The following is a 24524-nucleotide window of genomic DNA, read 5'->3' on the forward strand; positions in this document are numbered from 1 at the left end:
CATCTAAACCATGGACTCAACATTAGTCATGAAGAACTCATATACTTGTTGCAAAAGTTTTATTAGTAATCGAAACAAGGCATTCAACGCATACTCCTAGGGGAAGGGTTGGTAGGTATAAACCATCGCGCGATCCCGACCGCCACGCAAAGGATGACAATCAATATACTAATCTTGCTCAAATTTCATCACATAGAGGTTCATCATACGTGCATGCTACGGGAATCACTAACTTCAACACAAGTATTTCTAGATCCACAACACCTTACTAGCATGACTTCAATATTACCATAACCACAACTCAAAACTAATTGAGATGAATCAAACTTCTCTAACTATTCAATGCACATGAAGGTGGAAGTTTTCGTATCCCTTTGGATAACTACCCCTTTTGAGACTACTTTCAAAGCATATATCAACTACCAAGCCACGCACCGCTGCGCTTTAAAAGATATAAGTGAAGCACATAGAGCAAAAGTATCTAGCTCAAAAGATATAAGTGAAGCACATGTGAGCTGAATTGTCTACCAAAAGATATAAGTGAAGCTCGACAAAATCACGGTGTGTGCATGTCTCTCTCTCTAGGTGTGCAGCAAGGATGATTGTGACACAACAAAAATAAAAGACTCCTACGATACAATACGCTCCAAGCAAAAACACATAACATGTGGTGAATAAAAATATAGCCCCAAGTAACGTTACCGATGGATTGAAGACGAGAGAGGGGATGTCTTCCCGGGGCATCCCCAAGCTTAGGCTTTTACGACATCCTTGAATCTCTTGGGGTGCCTTGGGAATCCCCAAGCTTGAGATCTTGCCACTCTTTATTGAAAAGACCTCGATGACGCCTAGAGGGGGGGTGAATAGGCTATTTAAAAAACTTCTTCGGATTTGGCTTGAAACTAATGCGGAAATAAACTAAGAGGGTACTTGTCATGCACAAATCCTAAATTCACTAGGCACTGCAACGTGTATCAACAACACGATCTACCAAGATGGACACAATACGGTTACTAACAAGCACAAGTAAGTTACACAAACTTACTTGAGCTATATCACACGACAAGTAGGTGAAACAACACAAGATACTAGATCACACTATATCACACGATATATCAAAGGCTGCAAGTATGAACGTGTGGATATAGAGGGTATGCTTGAATGATTAATCTTGTACAAGAAATAGCCAACACAATATAATGAGCACAAACAATATGCAATGTATGTATGCTCAAGTAACACAAGTAAACCACAAGTAAGGAGTTAGGGTTAAGGATAACCAAGGTCACTGAGACGAAGATGTATCCCGATGTTCACTTCCTTGGAGGGAAGCTAGTCACCGTTAGAGAGGTGGATGTTACCACGAAGGCACACCAATGCCACGAAGGCTCACCCTATTCTCCCTTTGAGATAACACCACGAAGGCATTTCTCAACCACTAGTGGTAAGCCTTTGAGGTGGCTTCCAAACCCTCACAAACTTTTCTGGGGGGTAATCACACGGATTGATTCCTCTCCGAAGAACTCCTACCGCCTAGGAGTCTCCAACCTCCAAGAGTAACAAGATCATGGGGAATGCTCAAAACTTGCTCAAATCTCAAATAGCTTGGGTTGAGAGGAGGAGAGGGAGACGATCTATCTTTTGATTGGAACAACTCTCAAAGGGGCTCACAAATGCTCTTGGGATCTAAGATTTGGTGTGAGCAAATGTGTGTGAGGTAGAAGTGTGTTCTTATGAGGATAAGGCTGTGTTGGACAACCCTCTCACGGAGTGGGAGGGGGTATTTATAGTGGGGAGAGAAAAACAGCCGTTGGGGACACTTTAAGTCACACAGGGTCCGGACGTCCGACAGATTTTGGAAGTCCAGGCGTCCGCGAGGGGTCGGACGTCCGACAGGGGTCGGTCGTCCGAGGCCTGTAGATATCACTGAAAATACTGTGAATTGAACAGTGACCGGACGTCCGGAGAAGGCCAGAAATCCGAGTTATTCGACTCAACTTCTTCTGGTGGGAGGTTCCGGATTTCCGAAAGGGGACGGACGTCCGGCCCTCGAACGTCTGGAGGGATCCGGAAATCCGAGTTATAGAGCTCATGTCTTCTGGTGCAGGGCTCCGGATTTCCGAAGCCTGTCGGTCGTCCGACCCTTGACGGGCCCTCGGACGTCCGGAGGGAGCCGGAAGTCCGAGTTATATGGCTCAAGTTTCTCTGGTGCATAGTTCTGGAATTCCGAAGCTGGTCGGATATCCGGGCCTCGGACGTCCACAGGGAGCCGGAAGTCCGAGTTATATGGCTCTGATTTCTCTGGTATAGGATTCCGGATTTCCAAAGCAGTCGGTCGTCCGGCCCTCGGACGTCCGGAGGAAGCCGGATGTCCGAGGCACTGGTTCTGTTTTCAGATAATAGTAGAGCAGTGGAGATGTGGTCTGAGCAGAATAGTGGAGATGTAGTTTGAGCAAGTTCATCGCAAAACCTGTGATCCCCTCTTAATAGTGCGGGATCCCTAAAGACTCAAGAATCATAAAAGGGGTACTGATGATCCATACTTGAGTGTATACTTTTATTCGCTGATCATCACTCTGCACAACTAACGTCAAAGGAACTGATACCTTTGAGTTAGCCCTTTCACTTGAGCTTGATGTTGTTGTTCCTTCTTGGCTCAAGTTGAAAGCAAGACATGATGAAGTCTTCAAGTAGCTCTCCCATACACAATGTGGAAAGCCTAGCTTATGTATTCATCTTCATTTGTCCACCATGTGAACATCCACAAGAATCAAGCATGTAGTGCTCAGGAATGCTTATCTTGATCTTGTCCTTGTTAGCACATGAGCCTGTCCTTATCAACACATGATCATTAACAATAGTTTCAATGATATATTCGTGATGATCCACTTGAACTTGCACACCACAATCTTGATGACGATCGCCACGTGACGTCATCCTTCATGGGTTGTATGAGATCTTCCTTTTGACGCAAGCACATGGAAGCACACCTAACCCCCACATAGGACTCTCACAAAGACCATGGGTTAGTACACAAACACGTAATGGACAATGCTTACCATACCATGGGATCACTTGATCCCTCTCGGTACATCTTATACGCTTTGTGTGTTGATCATCTTGATTTACTCTTTGTCTGAGATCTTGATCAACCTAGTGTCTCTATGAACATTCTTTGGATAATACCTTGAATACCATTTTGGTCATCATATAAACTCCTTGAACCCAACAGATGGACTTCAAGAAGTGCCTATGGACAAATCCTATAAATATAACTTAAGGCAACCATTAGTCCATAGGAATTGTCATCAATTACCAAAACCACATATGGAGATATATGCTCTAACATTTATCTCTTTGTCCATAAGAACTTCACCCAAAACTTGAAAACTTCACAACACAAAACTTAAACAGAAACTCATGATAACATTAGTACAAGAAAGCAAACCACCACTTCCTTAGGTACTGTAGCAAACTTAAATTCTACTTGTGCTGATGTTGGGTTACTATACTTTCAATCTTCCATGGCTAATACCCCCCGATACTATCCATAGTTTCATCAAAATAAGCAACCAACACAACAAAAACAGAATCTGTTAACAGCAGACCAGTCTATAGCAATCTGTATATTTTGTATACCTCTGGTACTTCACAAATTCTGAAAAATTACGACAATCTGAAGAATTTGCGTAGAAATCAGCAGCAAAAAGAATCAACTCAAAATCTCTTATAGAAAAAATGAAAATTCTTTTCGTGAGTAGAAAGTTTCTGTCTTTTCCAGCATGACCAAACGATCATCCCCAAGACTAATCATAACGGTTTTGCTTGGCACAAACGCAAAAAGAAACACAAAAAACACAATCATAGCAGAATTATGAAAGTGTGGAAAACACAAAACAGAAAGAAAAAGGATAGATTCGTTGGGTTGCCTCCCAACAAGCGCTTTTCTTTAACGCCCTTAGCTAGGCGAAAGTGATGGAATCACGTATAGTCATCTTTGGTGCTCAAACCATAGGTAGCCCTCATCATAGATTCATAAGGCAATCTTATTTTCGTTCTAGGAAAGTGCTCCATGCCCTTCTTTAAAGGAAATTGAAATCTAATATTCCTTTCCTTCATATCGATGATAGCACCAATAGTCCTTAGGAAAGGTCTACCAAGAATAATGGGACATGAAGGATTGCAATCTATGTCAAGTACAATGAAATCCACGGGTACATAGTTCTTATTTGCAATAATAAGAACATCAACGATCCTCCCCATGGGTTTCTTGACAGTAGAATCCGCAAGATGCAAATTAAGAGAACACTCTTCAATCTCATGAAAACCAAGAATATCACATAAAGACTTTCGAATCGCGGAAACACTAGCACCCAAATCACACAAAGCATTGCACTCATAGTTTTTGATCTTGATTTTGATAGTAGGTTCCCACTCATCATGAAGTTTTCTAGGTATAGAGAGTTCTAGTTCGAGCTTCTCTTCAAGAGATTTCATCATAGCATCTACGATATGCGCGGTAAAGGCTTTGCTTTGGCTATAAGCATGTGGAGAGATTGCAATGGATTGCATCAAAGAAATGCATTCAAACAAGGAGCAATTATCATAATTGAATTCCTTGAAATCCAAAGTGGGAGTTTCATTACTACCCAAAATTTTGACTTCTTCTACTCCACTCTCCACACCTTTATCATCAAGATAGGTGGACTCCGAATCATTGGGGCGTTTTTCAACCAAAGTGGATTCATATCCAGCCCCTGCATAAGTAGGTTTGACACGCGAAAACAAAGATTCAAGAGGAGACACACCAAGCACTTTAAGATCTTCGTGATTTGCATCACTAGAACGCACCCTTTTAAACCATTCATGTCTAGCACGAATTTGGGCGGTTCTTTCTTTGCTCTCATTCATGGAGATACGCATAGCTCTCAAAGTTTCATCCAAGTTGACCTTGGGAGGAGCGCATCTAACTTTCAAAGCATCAATATCACAAGACATCCTAGCAACGCTCTTAGCCAAATCGTCTATTTTTGAGTAGTTTTTCCTCTATGGACGCATTGAAAATCTTTTGAGAGTTGACGAACTCTTTGATATTACTCTCCATATCAGAGGGTAATTTGTTGTGATTTCCATAAGTATTGTCGTAGGAATTGCCATAATTGTTAGAGGAGTTACTAGGAAAAGGCCTAGGAACATAGTTTCCTCTAAAAGCATTGTTGTTGCCAAAATTGTTCCTACCAACAAAATTCACGTCCAAACTAGCGTTGCTACTCTCAATCAAAGAAGATAGTGGCATGTCATTAGGATATATGGTAGCGTTTCTACTAGCAACCAAATTCATCTACTCATCCATCTTAGCACTAAGCGAGTTAATCTTTTCTATAGCGTGCACCTTTTTGCTAGCAGGCGACCTTTCAGTGTGCCACTGAGAGTAGTTGGTCATGATATTGTCTAGGAGTATTGTAGCGTCTCCTAACGTGATTTCCATGAACGTTCCACCTAAGGCGGAGTCCAAGATATTGCGAGAAGCGAAATTCAAGCCAGCGTAAAAGATTTGTATAATCATCCACAAACTCAAGCCATGAGCGGGACACTTTCTAATCATAAGCTTCATCCTCTCCCAAGATTGTTCAACGTGTTCATGATCAAGTTGCTTGAAATTCATGATATCGTTACGTAAGGAGATGATCTTAGCCGGCGGAAAATACTTGGATATGTAAGCATCTTCGCACTTATCCCAAGAATCGATACTATTTTTAGGCAAAGAAGAAAACCAAGTTTTCGCGCGATTTCGCAATGAGAAAGGAAAAAGTTTCAACTTAATCACATCATTATCCACATCTCTTTTCTTTTGCATATCACAAAGCTCAATGAAGGTATTGAGATGGGATGCGGCATCTTCACTAGGAAGGCCAGAGAATTGCTCTTTCATAACAAGATTCAGCAAAGCTGCGTTGATTTCATACGATTCCGCACTAGTGGCGGGAGCAATCGGAGTACAAATAAAATCATTATTATTAGTGCTCGAGAAGTCGCAAAGTTTGGTATTTTCAGACGTGATGACTTCAACAACCAAACAAGCACACAAGCAAGCAAGAAAACCGGCAAAGGCAAAAGAAAACGGCGAAGGCGAAAGGCGAATGAAAACGGCAAATGTGAAGTGGGGGAGAGGAAAACGAGAGGCAACTAGCAACAAAAGTAAATGCAAGAGAAGAGTTTGTGAGACCTACTTGGATAGATCTTGTTTTCTCCTCCCCGGCAACGGAGCCAGAAATACTTCTGATGTTTGTTGTGTATCCCTTGCAACGGCGCCAGAAATAGTTGTGTCAACGGCACCAGGAATCCTTCAGCTGCGGCTACGCCTTAAGGGACTTCCTAGGCAAGTATGCAAAGGATTTCCCCCGTGGCCTTGGAGCCTTGCGTTGGTGTTCCCTCGAAGCGGAAAGGGTGATGTAGCATAGCGACGGTAAGTATTTCCCTCAGTTTGAGAACCAAGGTATCAATCCGGTGGAAGAGTATCTCAAGATCCTGCACAAACACAAAAGCTTGCACCCAACGCTATGAAGGGGTTGTCAATCCCTTATAGATTGTTTGCCAAGTGAGAACTGAAAGCAACAAAGTAACAAAGCAAAGTAAAAGCAGAGGTGTAAACGATGGATGTGAATAGACCCGGGGCCCGTAGTGTTTACTAGTGGCTTCTCTCATGAAAGCAAGTAGACGGTGGGTGAAAAAATTACTGTCGAGCAATTGATAGAACCGCGCAAAGTCGTGACGATATCTATGCAATGATTATATCTATAGGCATCACGTCCAAAACAAGTAGACCGATACTTTCTGCATCTACTACTATTACTCCACACGTCGACCGCTATCCAGCATGCATCTAGTGTATTAAGTCCATAAGAACAGAGTAACGCCTTAAGCAAGATGACATGATGTAGAGGGATAATCTCAAACCAATGATCAAACCCCCATCTTTTTACCCTTGATGGCAACTACTTGATGTGTGCCTTGCTGCCCCTACTGTCACTTGGAAAGGTCACCACATGGTAGAACCCAAAACCAAGCACTTCTCCCATTGCAAGAATCATATATCTAGTTGGCCAAACAAAACCCAAGACTCAGAGAGACTTACAAGGATATCAAATCATGCATATAAGAAATCAGCAAAGACTCAAATATATATCATAGATAATCTTATCACAAATCCACAATTCATCGGATCTCGACAAATAGACCGCCAAAGAAGATTACATCGGATAGATCTCCATGAAGATCATAGAGAACTTTGTATTGAAGATCCAAGAGAGAGAAGAAGCCATCTAGCTACTAATTACGGACCCGTAGGTCTGAAGTGAACTACTCACGAGTCATTGGAGGGGCGATGATGATGATGAAGAAGCCCTCCAACTCCGAAGTCCCCTCCGGTAGGGCGCCGGGAAGGGTCTCCAGATGAGATCTCGCGGAAATGGAAGCTTACGGCGGCGGAAAAGTATTTTCGAGGCACCCTTTATTTTTTGTATTATATTTGGGAATTTATAGGCCAAAGACCTAGGTCAGGGGGCGGCCAGGGAGTCCACAAGCTTTCCCACCGCCGCCTCCCCCCCTGGTGGCGTGGTGGGAGCTTGTGGGCTCCCTGGAGCCCACCTGGCTTGGCCCAAAGGCCCGTGGTCTTCTTTCGTTCGGGAAAAAATCATTTCGGGGTTTTTATTCCGTTTGGACTCCGTTCCAAAATCAGATCTGAAAAGTGTCAAAAACACGGAAAAAACAGGAAGTGGCACTTGGCACTGAATTAATAAGTTAGTCCCAAAAAAGATATAAAAGGTACATAAAACATCCAAAGAAGACAAGATAACAGTGTGAAACCATCAAAAATTATAGATACGTTTGAGACGTATCAGAGACCTTTTCTACGAACTATAGGTGCATTAATTGATATGAAAGAGTGAAATATACGGTTCCAATTCCCATTAAAGAAAGGGATGGAACACTTCACTAGAAATAGAATCAAACCACCTTATGAACCTATCATGAGGGCTACTTACGGGTTGAGTGTCAAAGATGACAAAACTTGATCATTTGCATTATGCCTAGCTAGGGGCATAAAACAATAACGCTAGTTGGGAGGCAACCCAATAGTTATATTTATATTTTTGTTTTATTTTATGTTTGCGTGTGATAACATGATTGTTTCCTCTGTAATGATTGTGTTTTTGTGTTTAAATTAGTGTTTGTGTCAATTAAAGCCTTTTGGATGATTTGAATGATAGTAGAATTGATGTGGTGTCAAAACAGAAACTTTAGTGTCCAGTGCAGAATTTCTCTGATTTTACAGGAACATCTTTTTGATATGAATTTTTTTACACAGTATTTCTACAAAAATTACACACGTATTCCTAATTTCTAGATTTCTGGAGTTACATAAGTATGGTAATTACCTGTATCTTTGCACATTGTTCTGTTTTAGACAGATTATGTTTTTGCTTGCATAGTTTGCTTGTTTTGATGATGCTACGGATTATATCGGTGGGTATAATTCATGGAGAAGTTAGAATACATTAAATTATGCAATAATAAAATATGAACAAATTTCTAATAGTACCTAAAGTATTTTATATATTTATTATACTAACGGATCTCACGAAGTTTCTGTTGAGTTTTGTGTGCTAAAGTTTTCAAGTTTTGGGTGTTATCGCGATGAATGAAGGAATAAGGAGCGGCAATAGCCTAAGCTTGGGGGTGCCCAAGGCACCCAAAGGTAATATTCTAGGAATACTCAAGCGTCTAAGCTTGGGGATGCCCCGGAAGGCATCCCCTCTTTTGTCTCAATCCATCGCATGTCACTTGGAGCTATATTTTTATTCATCACATGATATGAGTTTTGCTTGGAGCATCGTTTGCTTTGGTTTGCTTTTTGTTTTTAGTTTTCCACAATCATTGTTCTCTTAATACACCCACTTGAGATATACACACTATCAACATGATTTATTAGAATACTCTTTGTGCTTCACTTATATCTTTTGAGCTTAGCAATTGCTCTAGTACTTCACTTATGTCTTTTAGAACACGATGGCGTATAGATTTTATATAAATAATTACACTCCCGTTCTTCACTTATATTTGTTCATGAGTTAATAAATAGATATGGTAATTTGCATGGGTTATAATATTAGTTCAAAATAATAGGTATTAAATGTGTGCATAATCAGAAGCACATGTAGTACATAAAAGAGAAATCATGGTTAATGATATTAATGTGGTAATGTGAAAAAGTATGAATTATTGGTTAATATAGGTATCGTGAATTAGAGGTATTAACTTGTTATTCATCTAAATATTTTTATGTAATGGTGATGATGTGTGAGCATGCTCATTCTTTGTTGAAATCCTAGTGATGTTTAAGTCGAGGGCGCATGATGTTTAACTCCTACCAATCTCCTCCCTTGGGCATGCGAGTAGTGCTTTGCTTCGAGAGAGCTAATAAAATCTTGCAGGAAGTATGTGAGTTTTTCATGACTAATGTGAATCCATGGATATACACACTCTCACCTCCACATATTTGCTAGCCTCTTCGGTACGGTGCATTGCCCATTATCACCTCGAGGATCGGTGCATCCAAACACCGTGACATGATACGCTATGTTGCACATATGCCTCATTATATCTTCCTCAATACAGCCAGCATACCTACCTATAATGGCATTTCCATAGCCATTCCGAGATATATTGTCATGCAACTTCCACCGTCACTTCATATGACTTATACTTCCATTGTCATATTGCTTTGCATGATCGTAAGATAGCTAGCATGATATTTATATGGCTTGTCCTTTTTTATATTTTTTGCTATGCTAGATCATTGCACATCCACGTACACTGCTAAAGACATTCATATAGAGTCATATCATCCTATCGGTTTTTCATATCGAGTTGTAAGTAAATAAAAGTGTGATGATCATCATTATTTAGGGCACTGTCTTAGTGAGGAAAGGATGATGGAGACAATGATCCCCCCACAAGCCGGGATGAGATTCCGGACGAAAAATGAAAAAAGGCAAAAAAGATAAAGAGAAAAAAGGGAAAGAAAAAAATGAGAGAAAAGAGAGAAAGGACAGTGCTACTACGTCTTATTCCACACTTGTGCCTCAAAGTGGAACCATGTTCTTCGTATAGAGAGTCTCTTGTTTTGTCACTTCCATATGCTAATGGGAATTTTTCATTATAGAACTTGGCTTGTATATTCTGTTGACACGCTTCCTCAAACACCCGAGGTCTTCATGAGCAAGCAAGTTAGATACACACCCACTTAGTTTCAGTTGATCTTTCATACATTTATAGCTCTAGTGCATGTGTTGCATGGAAATTCCTACTTCAAGCATTGATATCTGTTGATGGGCATCCCCATAGCCCGTTGATACGCCTAGTTGATGCGAGACTTTCTTCTCAACTTTCACCCCTTTGAAACCTACCACCATATTATATTCCACCTTTATATATATCCATGGTTCATGCTCATATATTGCACAAGTAATAAAAAGCTGAAGCGCATTAAAAAGTACGATCCAATTGCCTGACTCGACATCATGGTGCTTAACATTTGTATTTATGTGGTGAGGAGAGAGCCATGCTATATTTATATGAAAAAATGAATAGGAGGTGAACATTCTTTAAGGATCATAACCTTTGAAACTTGATGATTATGTTGCTTATGTTTATAAGTACTACTATGTTGGTGCTTATTAATTCATTATTTCTCAATGATCAAACGTGTAATAAATTACATGTTGGGTAGCATGTCATATAAAAAAAATTCCAATGTATCTATAATTTCTGGTCGTTCCATGCTATTATATTATCATTTTAGGATACTTTTTGGGAGTTTATTTACCAATTAATATTATTTTTTAGTACTAACCTATTAACCCGGTGCCTAGTGTCAGTTGTTATTTTCTACATGTTTTTGGCTTTTCAGGTTTACAGTATCAAATGAAGTCCAATTTCCACAAAACTTTTTGATGATTTTTCTGGGACGAAAGAAGACCTAGAAGCTTCGGGAGGAGACCAGATGCCCCACGAGGGAGTGAGGAGCCAACCAGGTGCGACCAGGGGGTAGGGCACGCCTCATATCCTCGTTCTCCCCTCGGCTGCCTCCTAGTGCCCCTCTCTGGCCTATAAATTCACACATGTTCCAAAACCCCTAGGGAGCACGCCAAAACACTTTTGCCACCATTGCAAGTCTCCGTTCTATTGCGAGGCCATCTGGAGCCCTTTTCTAGTACCCTGTCGGAGGGGGATCGATCACGGAGGGCTTCTACATCATCCTTGCTCATCCCATGGTGATGTGTGAGTAGTTCACGGTAAACCTACGGGTCCGTAGTTAGTACCTAGATGGCTATCTCTCTCTTGATCTCCAATACAATTATCATCGCACCTCCGCTTTGATCTATCTGATTTAATTCTTTTGTTCGGTGCGTTTGTTGGGATCCGATGAATTGTGGGTTTATGTTCAGATTATTCATGATAAATATTTGAGTCTTCTCTGAATCCTAAATATGATTATTATCTGCACGATCATTATAGCTTCATAAATCTCTCCCATATGTTGATTTGCTTTTGCCAAGTAGATCGATCTTTCTTCAGTGGGAGAGGTGCATTGAAGTGGGTTCAATCTAACGGATTTCAATATCCTAGTGACATAAAGGGACAATATACGTCTTTGTATTGTTGCCACTAAGGATAAAATGATGGGGTTAGTTCATATTAATTGAATTCTCTTTGTCTACATCATCTCATTGTTCTCCAAGCATTACTCTGTTTTACTTAATACTCTAGATGCATGTTGGATAGCGGTCGATGAGCGGAGTAATAGTAATAGATGCAGACAGGAGTCGACCTATTTGCTTATGCACGTGATGCCTATATATACATGATCATTGCCGTGAATATCGCATAAATATGTGTTTTTCTATCAATTGCCCAAGATAATTTGCTTACCCACAATGTGCTTACCTTCATGAGAGATGCCACCAATGAAAACTATGGCCCCCGCGTCTATTCACTTATAAGTTTACAAACGCTACAATACCTCGTTGTTCTTACTTACTTTTTATTTTATTTTTCAATTTACAATTAACTACTACCAACCATACTACTTACAAGCTTACAAATAACGAGTCCAAGGAGATTCACAACCCTCTTGCCCGCGTTGGATGCAAGTATTTGCCCTTTTGTGTGTAGCAGCTGAGTACGGGGGTTGATTTTTACTTCTATTGGTTCGGTAAACCTTGATTCGCTACTGAGGGGAATACTTACCTATATTGTGTTGCATCACCCGCTCCTCTTCATGAAAAGCCCCAACGCAGATGACAAGCATCACAAACCTATACACGCGCTCCTCCTCCTCACTCGCCTTGCCACGCCACGCCTCGGCTCGTCACGATGTGTTGCAATGACTTCCGAAAATGAGCCGTGCCGAGGACACAACTATGCATGTTATCTATATTTTTGCTACTCGGGGAAATTAATGAGTCATTAATTAATAATTAACAAACACATTAATTACTTAGTCGTTTTTTATTCTTTTGGATCGTGGGGTTGTTATCGACTTGGACGAGAGTTTACACCCACGACTTACCCGGTCCACACTATATAAACATATATACGTTATACCCTGGCCACGGTCAAAGCATATGGTTTTGCACTGTTCCAGAACATTGCGCTCTCACACAAAACTTCCCCATCCCTCCTTTCGGCGTGCACCGCAACAAAGGACACAAGGCCTCTAAAACCCCGCCTTTCGTGATTGTGTACAGGAGAGGGGCGATCAGGTTTTTTGGAAGTGTGCTCGCGCGACTGCTGGCAGCAACTACTTCCCGGACGACGACTTCTTCCCCGACCTCATGAACCTCTTCATCAACGACATATGGGCAACAACACCAACACCGACGATTCTGCTCCTGCTGCACCGTATCCAATCATGTCTTCTCTGTTTGAGATCGTGCTAGAATATTTGTTTCTAATTTGTGCCTTAGATTCGATCTATTCATCTACTATACTAGTCTGGATGATTAGTTTAATCTCTATTACTATCGTCATGATTTATTTACTATTTATTTGAATTAAAACTCATAGTAATTTGCTCATATATTCCGCATTAATTCTTGCAAGTTTAAAAATGGCATAGCAATTTTTATCCGCATTGCCCATTCAGTTTGGAGGATTCCCATAAAATTTTGACCCTCATGCTGGTGCTTCCTATGTATTGTGTTCGTTTCACAAAAATGAAGGTACCCATTCCTTAGGATTCTTAGCATTATGTTAGATCTCATGAAAACTAGTAGGAATTAGAGTGGAGATCGCATCTCAATCGTTTATCTTTTCTATTTACTTGATTAGAAAATTTGCAAACCAGATGAGCCCTTTCGAGCTCTATTGTGGCATTCTTCCAAGAATCTATAGAACTATGCCAACAAATGCATTCATTGTGGTACTCTCTCTCTCTCTCTCTTTCTCTCCCTCCCTCCCTCCCTCTCTCTCTCTCTCTCAAATATGCACTTTTACATGTTTCTTTTGCTACTTGATATCGATACTTAGAAAGATGGAACTATAATAAGTTTCGAGAAACCTTCGTTTTAATGTAAAATGACATGCCACCATGTACTAGTCTTTTTCATTGTTGAAGAAATCGTTAACTGGTAGTTGCTCGGTTGGCTGGTGGATAGGAAATTACTAAGCTAATTAGCAAGTTAATCGACCATTTAATCAATTATTCGAGCAATTTACCGGTTAATTGGCTACTCGATGACCCTGCAAGTAGGGATTAATCAACAATTTATCAATTAATCCGATGAATTCTTGAACAGGTTTTTCTAGCTACTTGATATTGATCCATGAAAAAAAACACTAGAATAAATCAATATAGACCATGCTCCTTTACATTACATGACATATTGGTTTGCGAATTATTTTTCCTTGTTTGAAAAAATGCATGTGTTTCCCAACTCTTGCTTCCACTAAAAAAGTGTGGGCTACGTATTTCCAAAGAGGAAAAGGCGCATGGTTGCTCCCTTCACATGATTAATCACGCCCAATAGCATCATGGTGCTCATGTGCGTATCTCTTCCTTCATCCGACGCCCCCGTCCCGGTGTTCACGCACTCACGTCCACTATCAGCCTCAAGCCCGTCGGCTAGACGCTAGCCTGCGCCTCTGCGGTGCTGGGCTCCTGCGTGAGCGTGTTCTGCTTTGGTGGTTGGATCGGCTGATCCAGTTCGAATGCGCCTGTTTCTGCTTTGGTGGTTAGCTCGGCTGATGCCGTACGTGTGGGCATTCCAGGTTAGGGTCTCGTGCATGTACTTAACTTTGTAGCTGGCGATCCTAGCAGACGTTTTGGACTGGTTGAACCTTCTGTAAAGCAGGGCCTAAATGGCCTGATTTTTAAGAAACTAGACGCTAATCTCTCCACGACCCCACCGTCCCTAAATATCTAGTACAATAAAGGTGCTTCTGAGTTCTCTGACGGCAAAACGGGCATCAAGATCTCACTTCGTCACGGCCATCTATCACCTTTTTTTAAGGGGCGGCCATCTATCACCTGAACCCGTGCATTGATGCTTGTATTTTAAGCCCTCTGTGATCCTAGTTTCTAGATATCGGAGAGATATTTATTAAACCTTAGTACGTGAGTGTAGCAAAAAAAAAAATTGAGAGAGAGGCTAGCACGTGAGTGTAGCTTGGCGACCGGTGTTGACCGGCCTCTCTCTCATGGGGATGCATCTATGGAGGCTCAAGGGCAATGCTTAGCTCTTTTTTTATTTGTATTGACTTATTAATTTTTTTTAATTTGTATTGATTTCTATGATGAACTATGAGATAAAAAATAATAATTATTATTTAATTATGTTGAAGAATATCGAAGGATAAAAAATGGACCAAATTTGCGTCGCCGAAAACAGCGGTTGGGACCACTGGGGGACTTCCTTGGATGGGCGGTTGGGAAGCCGAGCGCCCCGGACCGTTTTTTTACACCGGCGGATCCCCAGACGACGCTATTTCGGACCATGGGGGGGGGGGGGGGGGGGGGCGAACAACTCGAGATGCTTCTAGGATGGAGGGCCGAGTTCTCTAGCGTCGTGGTCCCTTCCGGGTGGACATGTCCGTTTGCTTTAGCTTGCTGTTCATCAGGAAGAAACAAACGAGAAGTACAAGGGACCTGCTAGGAGGCGCTCTCGCGACCGTTAGTTCAACAACTCCCGTGTGACATGATATCCCTCGCACCTTTTGCACTGCCGAATTCGAAAGAAAAGAAAAAACAAACGAGTTTGGACCATGTAGGCATGTACAACCACCGTTCGCGATCTGTCTGTACAAGGTGCAAGTTGTATTACTTTATCAGTTAACAAGAAAGAAAAGTTACTGTCTAAAAACATGGCCATTCCCGCTCATGATTCATACCGACAGCCAAGTTGCAAGTATAATGATGATGTCAACTGGCGCATACATACAGGAACTTCCTTGCCCTAGTTGGCACATTGCGATTAGGACAAGCCCGAGTAGCACCGCTTCACACTTTTTTTTTTGACGGAGTATTTATCTATATATATCTACTCGACGTTATAATACATTAAACATCAGTTCCATGTTTTTTGAAATATTATACCACTCCGTTTTGGCAGTTGTACATATCAGTCGTCCGATTGCTCATGTTACGACAGCAACAAAAAACATGAGCTTGCATCTTTGCCGTTCCGATGATGTCTAGATCAATTCCGGGAGGCCGTTCCCTCGGAGCTCCTGATCACTTCCTTCGAGGGGAAAACAACGGCAGCTATAGGTTTGTCTGCATACCCACCACCTTCGTCGATGATGAACCTGAGACCGTCCAGGTGGAGCTTCGCATGATGGCCACTTACAACGATGGTCTGCTTGCCGGCCAGACCCTGGAAAAGGAAATCCGTGTATCAGCACAACTGCTCATGTGACAAATTTGCAATCCCGAGAATACCAGAAGCGGCCTAAGAGCCTGATAAACGTACAGTACGTACTGACCCATGGACACCAACCATTTAGCCGTGAATAAGTTTGTGGTAGTCTATGAACATGCACAATGTGCTTGCTGTTTCAGCTAATATGGGCTAAACCATCCAAGTTCCAGAGTGACAGTGAAACTGGTGTGATTTCTGTAACCTAACTTCACCCAATGCACCTTGCTGCTAGTTTAAAGCATATTAGAAGGAGGACAGTTGGCAGCTGTAATCAAATTTCCTGCATGCCACACCTTTTTTCTTTCTACAGATCACCGACGGTCTGTGCTAAAGAAAACTGGCTCAACAATTTGATAGGAGGAGAAAATGGCACTTGTCAGTACATGCAGCATCATGGCAAGCAAGGATTATGTGCTCACACATCTGGTGAGAAAACTCTACACTTTCATTCAAACATTGAGTGCAAGAGTCTTCAGATCAGTTAGCAGCATGCCGTGCACCCCATAAGAATCAAGAGCTAGGCGAATTGTTTGGTGATAGCCGTTGCAAAGCACTTGGGAGCACTAATTTCAGGAGTATATATTTTTAGGGGGTTTCAGCCACCTTGGCCCTTTTGCTGTGTATATATTTATGTCACTGTCCTTCCTATTTAATGAAATATGACAAAGTGCTTGCCTTCGTTAAAAAAACATTTCGCTGGCCTATGGTCCTGTCTATATATACACTTCTTTACAAACTCCTATGTATATAAATTAGTCCAAGCCAGGAATAAGATGCTGAGGAAAACTGCGTACATAACATTTCCACAGTTCAGAGAAGTGACAAATCAAACAATTTTGGGGCTAACTGTGCAGGCTTCACTAAGACTAGAAGTTCTAGGAATAATCACATACCACACCAATCTTAGTGCCAACAGAACTTAGCATGGTGCAATATCAAGCCAATGACGGGTTCATTAGTACTGCAGGTGATATAAAATGCGAGACTCCATGTACGTCTCACGGCAATTTTAGATGCATTCAGAAAAAAACATTGTGCAGACTATGTTGGTCTCTTCTATATAATCGACAAGGATGGTAATCTAATGCACTGAACTTTATCTTGTTTGCAACTGCACAAGTGTACTGAGGTAGCTACGACACCAAATTAGACACAATAACATGGAAAACAAACCAGAGAGTAAATTGTTCGTCTCTGACAAGATATAGTGCAAAAGGATCACATATTAGCTCACCTGTGGTATGTTCCAAACATCCTGCCTCCCGCTAAGCATTTGAACTTTTGGCACCCGTGTATCTCTAGTTCTCAAAACTCTAAGCTGCTCATTCAAATCCAATGACTTTTCCAGGCCGGCATGAACCGCAATCAGTTTGCACAGAATCTGGCCTCCATCTGTATCAATAGGAACGTCTTCCTGCAATATAACGATAACATGAAACACCAAAGCAGAAATACGTCTTTCATCTCTACTATACTTTGCACTAGAAAAGAATGCATACCTCTTCATGGACCCAAACCAAGTCATGCAGAAACTTTTTATGCTCCTCAGGCACAGCTTTCACGAGATCTACAGTGTAATTAGAATCGCTGGCAAATTAGAAACTACTAGGTTAAATTACGGTGGGCGCATTACTGTGAAGTATGGGCATTAGCCCTTATAAGAAATAATTCCAGGAAAATATCAAAGGCCCACTATGGCTGCATGTATGGGTGGGAAGTTTAGTCTTGCACGCAGAGTGCAGGAGAGTAGAGACCAACATAAAAGGGACTCTTCCCCAAGAGAAACATAAAAGGGACTCTTCCCTAAGAAAAACATAAAAGGGACTCTCTCACTCCTTGAGCTTGAGAAGAGCACTTATACACACGCGGTCCTCCTCCGCCCGCCACGCAAAGCGCATGCCCGTCACGTTTCAGGAACAAGCCGGGCTGAGACCCATGACAAGTGTGTGATTTATTTTTGCAGGTTGGAATGGATAATTAATTATTATGAATTACGAGTCATTAACAAGCATCTCTACTATTAAAGGGGAATCCGTGCGTCGTTTGGGACGCAAGACTTCCCCACCACTCGCACGATCTCCCCCCTCCCCACCAATTTGTTGGCCTTTTTTCTAACCTACCCCAATCCATTGATCATCTAAGATCATCTCCAATAGCTGCCCTATTTTAGAGCACCAAAAACTGATTGGAGTAAAATTTACATCACCAAAAAGTGCTTTTATGGCACCAAAACATATCCATCTCAGCTACCCTAAAATAGGCACCAAAATATGTTCATCACTAGTGTTAATATTAGTAACAGTTGTTCCCAACTTGTTCGGATGGTGGGCTGTTACCGTCTCGGGCGTGGGTTTATCTCAAACTACCCCACGATTCCTCTTGCTGTGCTATTCTTGGCTTACCCTCCCGGCGACTGCATGCACGGAAGGGCAGGCCTCCAGAACTGTGCCCTTTGCAAAAAGCTACATCGCGTGAAGGCTAATAAGGTTTTGGGGAGCGTCTCGACACGACTGGTCATCTTTGTTCGACTACTTCCATGACTTCGTCGACCATGCCATGGTTGACACTGGTGACATCGCCGGTGTCGGGAAAAACGTTGCTGCCGGGGTCATTTCGACCTAGGGGTACATTCTATTAATCCTCTCGCTGGTTCATGTTCGTTTGCTATACATGTGAAATTCATAGATATGCCGGTTCTATGTTTCGTAGGCAGTCACATGACTATTTTATAGTAGTATGCAATTAATATTGCTAGCATTGTCGTTATGATACTAAGTTGGATTATAACAATTCACAAATTTGCTAATTACTTCAACAATCCAAACACCTTACATGTTCACAATTTTCGATTCAAAAATTTGTTGCTGCTCTGAAAGTGAAGTTGTTTACACTTTAAGTGCTGGCAAACAGAAACCATCCTGTATGGCTTACGGCTATGAACGTGTTCTCGGTGTCGGCTAGCATTCTTTAAGTTGCGCTTACTCCTGAACATGAAAAAGAGTTCAAAGATGCCACCACAGACCACACTCCTCATGGATGCTGTCATTAGCATGATCAGAGACAAACTGGTAGGCGTGCCTTTGCATATGCATAATGACAAGAAATTGTGGGATGCACACAAAGTTAAGTTCAGCGTAACAGATTCAAGCAGTGAACTGTATGCTATGGAGCAGTTCCATGACTATAGGATGGTTGACAACCGTCCTGTGGTAGAACAGGCTCATGGGATAGAATGCATTGTTAAGAAACTTAAGCTCCTTAAGTGTGTGTGTTACCTGACAATTTGTCATTGGATGCATTATTGCGGAGAAATTTTGTGCACCAGATACAGGACATCTATATTGAGAATCTCATTGGATCTTTGGGTGTCGAAGAGAACAAAGTGACTGGGAGACAATCTAGCGTCAATGTGGTGCACAAAAATCCGATGAGTTCCAACGGAAAAACTGTGGTCATTCAAACTACCAAGTTCAGGAAGAAGCAGAAGCAGGACAAGGATATGTGCTATGTGTGTGGTGAACCTAGCCATTGGGCTGTCAAGTGCCCATTTGGCAAGGGCGTGAAGGGTCAGTCAGGACAAAACTCAAAATTAGTCAACCAGATCATTGGTAACAATGATGATGTAGTACTTGGGTACGGTAATGTACCTATTGTCCTTTATTCTTGCTAGTCTATTGATTGGTGGATTGATATATGTGTTAATATTCATGTGTGTGTTGATATATTCTTGTTACCAGGTCGCTCGGGATTTCCACCGTCCTAATGTGGAACGGTTCACATGCTTCTGTTTGTAGTGTTGGCATGGTACATCCAAAGTTTACTTCAAGGAAGATAGTGCAGCATGTGTCCTCAACAAATAATAATCTTGTTAGTGGTTGCATTCTTTGCAAAGATGGATTTAAGTTTGTTTTGAGTCCAATAATGTAGTGTCAAAGTATGGATCTTTTATTGGTAAAGGCTATGAGTGTGGAGGTTCGTTCTGCCTTTCCCCATTAGATTCTTTTGTAATAAGGTTGTGAACCACATATGCACTAGTGTCAACAAAACCGATGTTTGGCATTCACCACTTTGGCACATTAATTTCTGTTGAATGACGCAGGTTGCCACAATGGTGCCAAGTTTCTCTAGTGGAATCATCAAACAAAGTCATGAAATATTTATTTCCACCTTTTGTCAACACACCATCCATCTCACATGGATCAAAACGTATGACCACCGATGGTGCCAGGTTTCTCTCCCGGTAGCCTTGTGAGGCTTGCAAGGTTTTTTTTTTCTTTTTTTCGAGAAAGCGCAAAGGACCTTTGCGTTTCATTATATTGAAAAGATAGAGTTTGTTACAATCCTCCTAGGAGGCTTGCAAGGTTGCTTGGCTTGCACACAAACTTAGCACTTAGAGCCACACAAGCTTACGACTTACAGCCTTTTGGTAAGGTCAAATTCAGGATTTTGGCAAGGCGCGTGATACAACCAAAATTAATGTGAAGAAGTCATGAATGCTGGTCTCAATAACACTAGCGCATATATGGATCACAACCTAATTACAAAAATGTGACAGGTAAAGGCGAAACAGACCTCCTCACTGAAAGTCTACTAATAAAAAGCACATTTTGACACTACTACTTTATTGGACTCAAAAACCAATTTAAACTTATCTTTGCAAAAGATGCAACCAATAATGAGATTATTATTTACTGAGTGCACATGTTGCATGAATTTTTTTCAAGTAAACTTCAAATATACTGGAAGGGGAGCCTTGGCACAGCGGTAAACCTGTTGCCTTGTGACCACGAGGTCACGGGTTCCGAGTCCTGGAAACAGCCTCTTGCAGAAATGCAGGGAAAGGCTGCGTACTAGAGACCCAAAGTGGTCGGACCCTGCACAAGCGGGAGCTACATGCACCGGGCTGCCCTTTAAACTTCAAATATACTATACCGACATCATGAATAGAAGCATGTGAACCATTCCCCATTAGGACGATGGAATCATTAGCGACATGGTAACAAGAAAACAAGGAGATATCGGCACACACATGAATATTAGCTCCGATATCAATCCACCAATCGGTAGACAAGGAAACATGATGTACACTGGGTATATTATCATACCCAGGTTTTGTATCATCATTGTTGACAATGGGAGGTTGACAAACTTTGTTCTATACTAGCTGACCCTTCCCGCCCTTGCGAAATGAGCACTTGACATCCCAATGGCCGAGTTCACCGCACACATGGCACATATGTGTCCTTGTTCTGCTTCTTGAACTTGGTAGTTTCAACAACCACATTTTTTCCTTTGGGACTCATGGATTTTTCTGCACGAAACTGACGCTAGACTGTCTCTCAGCCTCGTTAGTGTGTGTGTATTTTGCTCTCGCATACACCCAAAGATCGAATTAGATTATCAACAGAGATCTCCCGGCTTTGGTGCTTTAGAGATGTGGCCTAGTTTCTTCATGGAGTAAGATTAGCAATTCAGGGTGGGCACAGAAACTGATGACAGAAGCGCTGATCTGTGACTGGGACCAAATCCGAATACATCGAAACAGATTTATTCAGTCAGATCTTCGGTCATCAACGCTATAAAACCGTAGTTAGTTACACCAAAGTACCGACGAGATACCAACAAACAGGTCCAACTCCATGGACTTTGGGGTCCATGGCCCAATAGCCCTGCTGCTTGACCCCAAATGCGATGGAACCCTCCTCCTGACACACGCACCCTATCCGACATTCTCGTCCATGCCCTATCTCTAGCCGCCCCCTTCTCTGCTCCTATCCATCCCAAGACATCCAGATCCCATGTCTAGGCATGTCTAGAACTCGATTTCCAGCCAAACTCCCTCGCCGACAAGTTGCATTGGCTCTCACATGAGCCCTAGGTGCGGTGCGCCGTGCTCCCCTTGTCAAGCGGAATCTTGCAGCTCTCGTAGCTCGTTGTCCTTTTGAAGGTCAGATGGTCCAGTCCTTCCTGTTTGCAGTCCAATAATGGGCTTGGGCATGCGCCGCCGTCGTTTTTCAGTGGAGATGTGACGTGCTTGGTCTATTGAAGTCAGATTTTATGCATCGAATGCGTTTTATATAGCAATCTTGATCGGAGTTAACCAAGCACCGAATGCCCGGCCTGATTAGCAATAATGCATCCGGCGATAAACTTGTTGAGTAGGCCACACCTAAGGAGCTCAAGTTCCTTAGCGATGCATTTTATCTCGAGAGTCTGTTGTACCGCAGGAAGTTCATTGCCTACATCAGTTGCGCCGAACATAGCTTCAAGTGCATCCCACGGTTCCATGGCATTACGCATATTCAAATACACGTACCCAACTTGTATACAGTCACGCTATTGACGGCACCCACAAAGAGTGTGGCGGTATCCTTGAACAGTTTCTCCCGTTCTGGATTAAGCGTTCTTTCAGGTGTGCTATCCCATATACCCAATATACATTCATAGTCGTGAGCCACAAGATGGTTTTCGTTTGCCAACTCTGAAAAGCATACCCGTAAACTTGTTCTGTTTCAGAGCAGTAGCAGGCTTGAATCAAAAACTGAGTAAAGAAAGTTTGGGGTTATTGGAAATAATTAGCATTTTCCAAATTAATTTAATTTAGGCTAGTATCATGATGGCGGTGCTATATATATTAATCACATATTATAACCACTAGTTTGATTTCAGTGAACGAAACCCAATACCTATACGATATTGATTGTGTACCTTGTATTGCCAAAAACAGGGTGTTTGTTAATCTAAATAAAGTAGGCATTGCAATGTTTCCACGGGAAAAATAGCGATCATACTTCATATGTAAATAACGGTAATGTCAGGAAAGTGCACTATGCAGACTTTCAGAGATGAACAGGTGGTTGTGAGTACTGTGAAGTGTGAAGTGGTCACTATGATCCAACACTGTGCACTGCAATGTTGTAACAATGAAAACTAGCCATTCATACTGGAAGGTGTTCTGTGTTTCTACTTCATAGTCGATGAGACACTATTCTGTCAATAAAATATTAACAAGTGGAATATGCAAGGGTTTAAGAACGGCCCACGTCATTTGAGCTCTGTTAATGACTTTAACGTCCATATCTCTAGTTTATTACGCATATGACCGTTTCTTCGGCAGTGGCAATTCAAATCATAAGCAATTGAAGTACGTATTATTTGGGTCAGCATGAAAGCACGTGTAACCAAATTGATATGGGGAAATTCCTAGACTGACCTGGTGATCCATGGGCGACGCCGTAGGACTCGAAGGTGGGCTGAGCATCGTAGATAGAGCCCTTGTACGGGAGGCCCTTCTTGGGGTTCCACCTCTCCTTGATGACGCCGCCCCATCTCCTCCCTTGCACGTGCATGTCCTCGTGCCCCGGCCCGCGGAACCAGCCCTCGTGGGCCTCGTTGTCGATGTATTGGGCCCAGGTGGCAGCGAAAGGGGAGCCGTCGGGGGGCGGCGGCAGCGCTCCGACGAAGGCGGCGAAGGCGAGGTCGTGGTTGCCGCAGAGGAAGACGTGGCGCTGAGCCGGGTGGCGGGCCGGGAGCGCGAGGAGGAAGTCGAGGACGCGGCGGGTGTGCGGGCCGCGGTCGTTGTAGTCCCCGAGGAAGATGACGAGCGCGGCGGCGAAGGCGTCGGCGGGGAGCGCGGCCTGGAGGTTCGCCCACAGGCTCTCCAGCTTGGAGATGTAGCCGTGGACGTCACCCACGCAGATCACCGTGCGGGGAGGGGAAGCCATCTCGCCGGCGTCGTTTCCCCGTGCGCGCAAGGACAATGGGGATGGGAGGAGAAGCGGAGAGGACAGCAGAGAACCGCATAAGCGGAGGGGATCCGTTGAAATCGACCTGTTTGGCAGCAATCGCTTGCAGTTTTGTTGCCTTGCGAAGGCTATGGATGTGATCTTGCATATATTCCCTTGGAGCTTAATCCCGGGAGCAGAAGAAGTAATTACCATCTGTAAACGGCGCCCAGGCCGGTGTTTGCACGTGCCGCTGCTTTGCTGGTTCGACCCGATCGAATCGATCGACCGATCGATTAGGATTTACAAGTTGATTGCCCCATGGGATACATGTGTTCTCATGAAAAGATAAATAAAATCATAATCCGTATTTGCTAAGATTATATTTAAGTTATACCTCTCGTACAGTCAGCGTACACCCTAGTGACTCATTTATTCCAATCTCAACCCATTTACTTCTACGAAATAAAAATAGGGGAGTGATCTGCGCCGGCGCCGGCCCAGATTTTCGGCCGGCCACGCGGGCCGCAAGATCCACCAACCCCGCGTCGTCCGTATCGTTGGATCCGCATGCAACATTTTCCTTCTTATGCAACAAAATTTTAATGCGATGCAGCAATTTTTTCAACGATTGCAATAAAAAATAAAATTTGTAGCAAAAAAATATCTACGTGATCGTAGCAAAAAAACGAAGCTGATGGTACGTGGTAGCAAAAGTCAAACGTCGGTTGTAACAAAAATTTACGTGACGTGTATGTAACTTTTTAGTGAACGGTTGCAGCAAAACATGATGCCGGTTGTAACAAAAATTAACACG

General features: G+C 42.5%; 1 protein-coding gene across 1 annotated transcript; it reads right to left on the bottom strand.

Moving 5' to 3' along the window:
• Positions 1-15415: 15415 nt before the first annotated feature.
• On the bottom strand, positions 15416-23891 carry LOC123426642 (tyrosine-protein phosphatase RLPH2-like). Its single transcript, XM_045110507.1, has 4 exons — positions 23197-23891; positions 17483-17550; positions 17218-17397; positions 15416-15938 (listed from the first exon to the last, which is right to left on the bottom strand). Exons 1-4 carry the CDS (start codon positions 23705-23707, stop codon positions 15762-15764), a joined length of 936 nt encoding a protein of 311 aa, XP_044966442.1. The 5' UTR covers positions 23708-23891; the 3' UTR covers positions 15416-15761.
• Between the last annotated feature and the right edge of the window lie 633 nt (positions 23892-24524).

Source organism: Hordeum vulgare, chromosome 2H (genome assembly GCF_904849725.1).
Source record: "Hordeum vulgare subsp. vulgare chromosome 2H, MorexV3_pseudomolecules_assembly, whole genome shotgun sequence".
NCBI lineage: Eukaryota > Viridiplantae > Streptophyta > Magnoliopsida > Poales > Poaceae > Hordeum > Hordeum vulgare.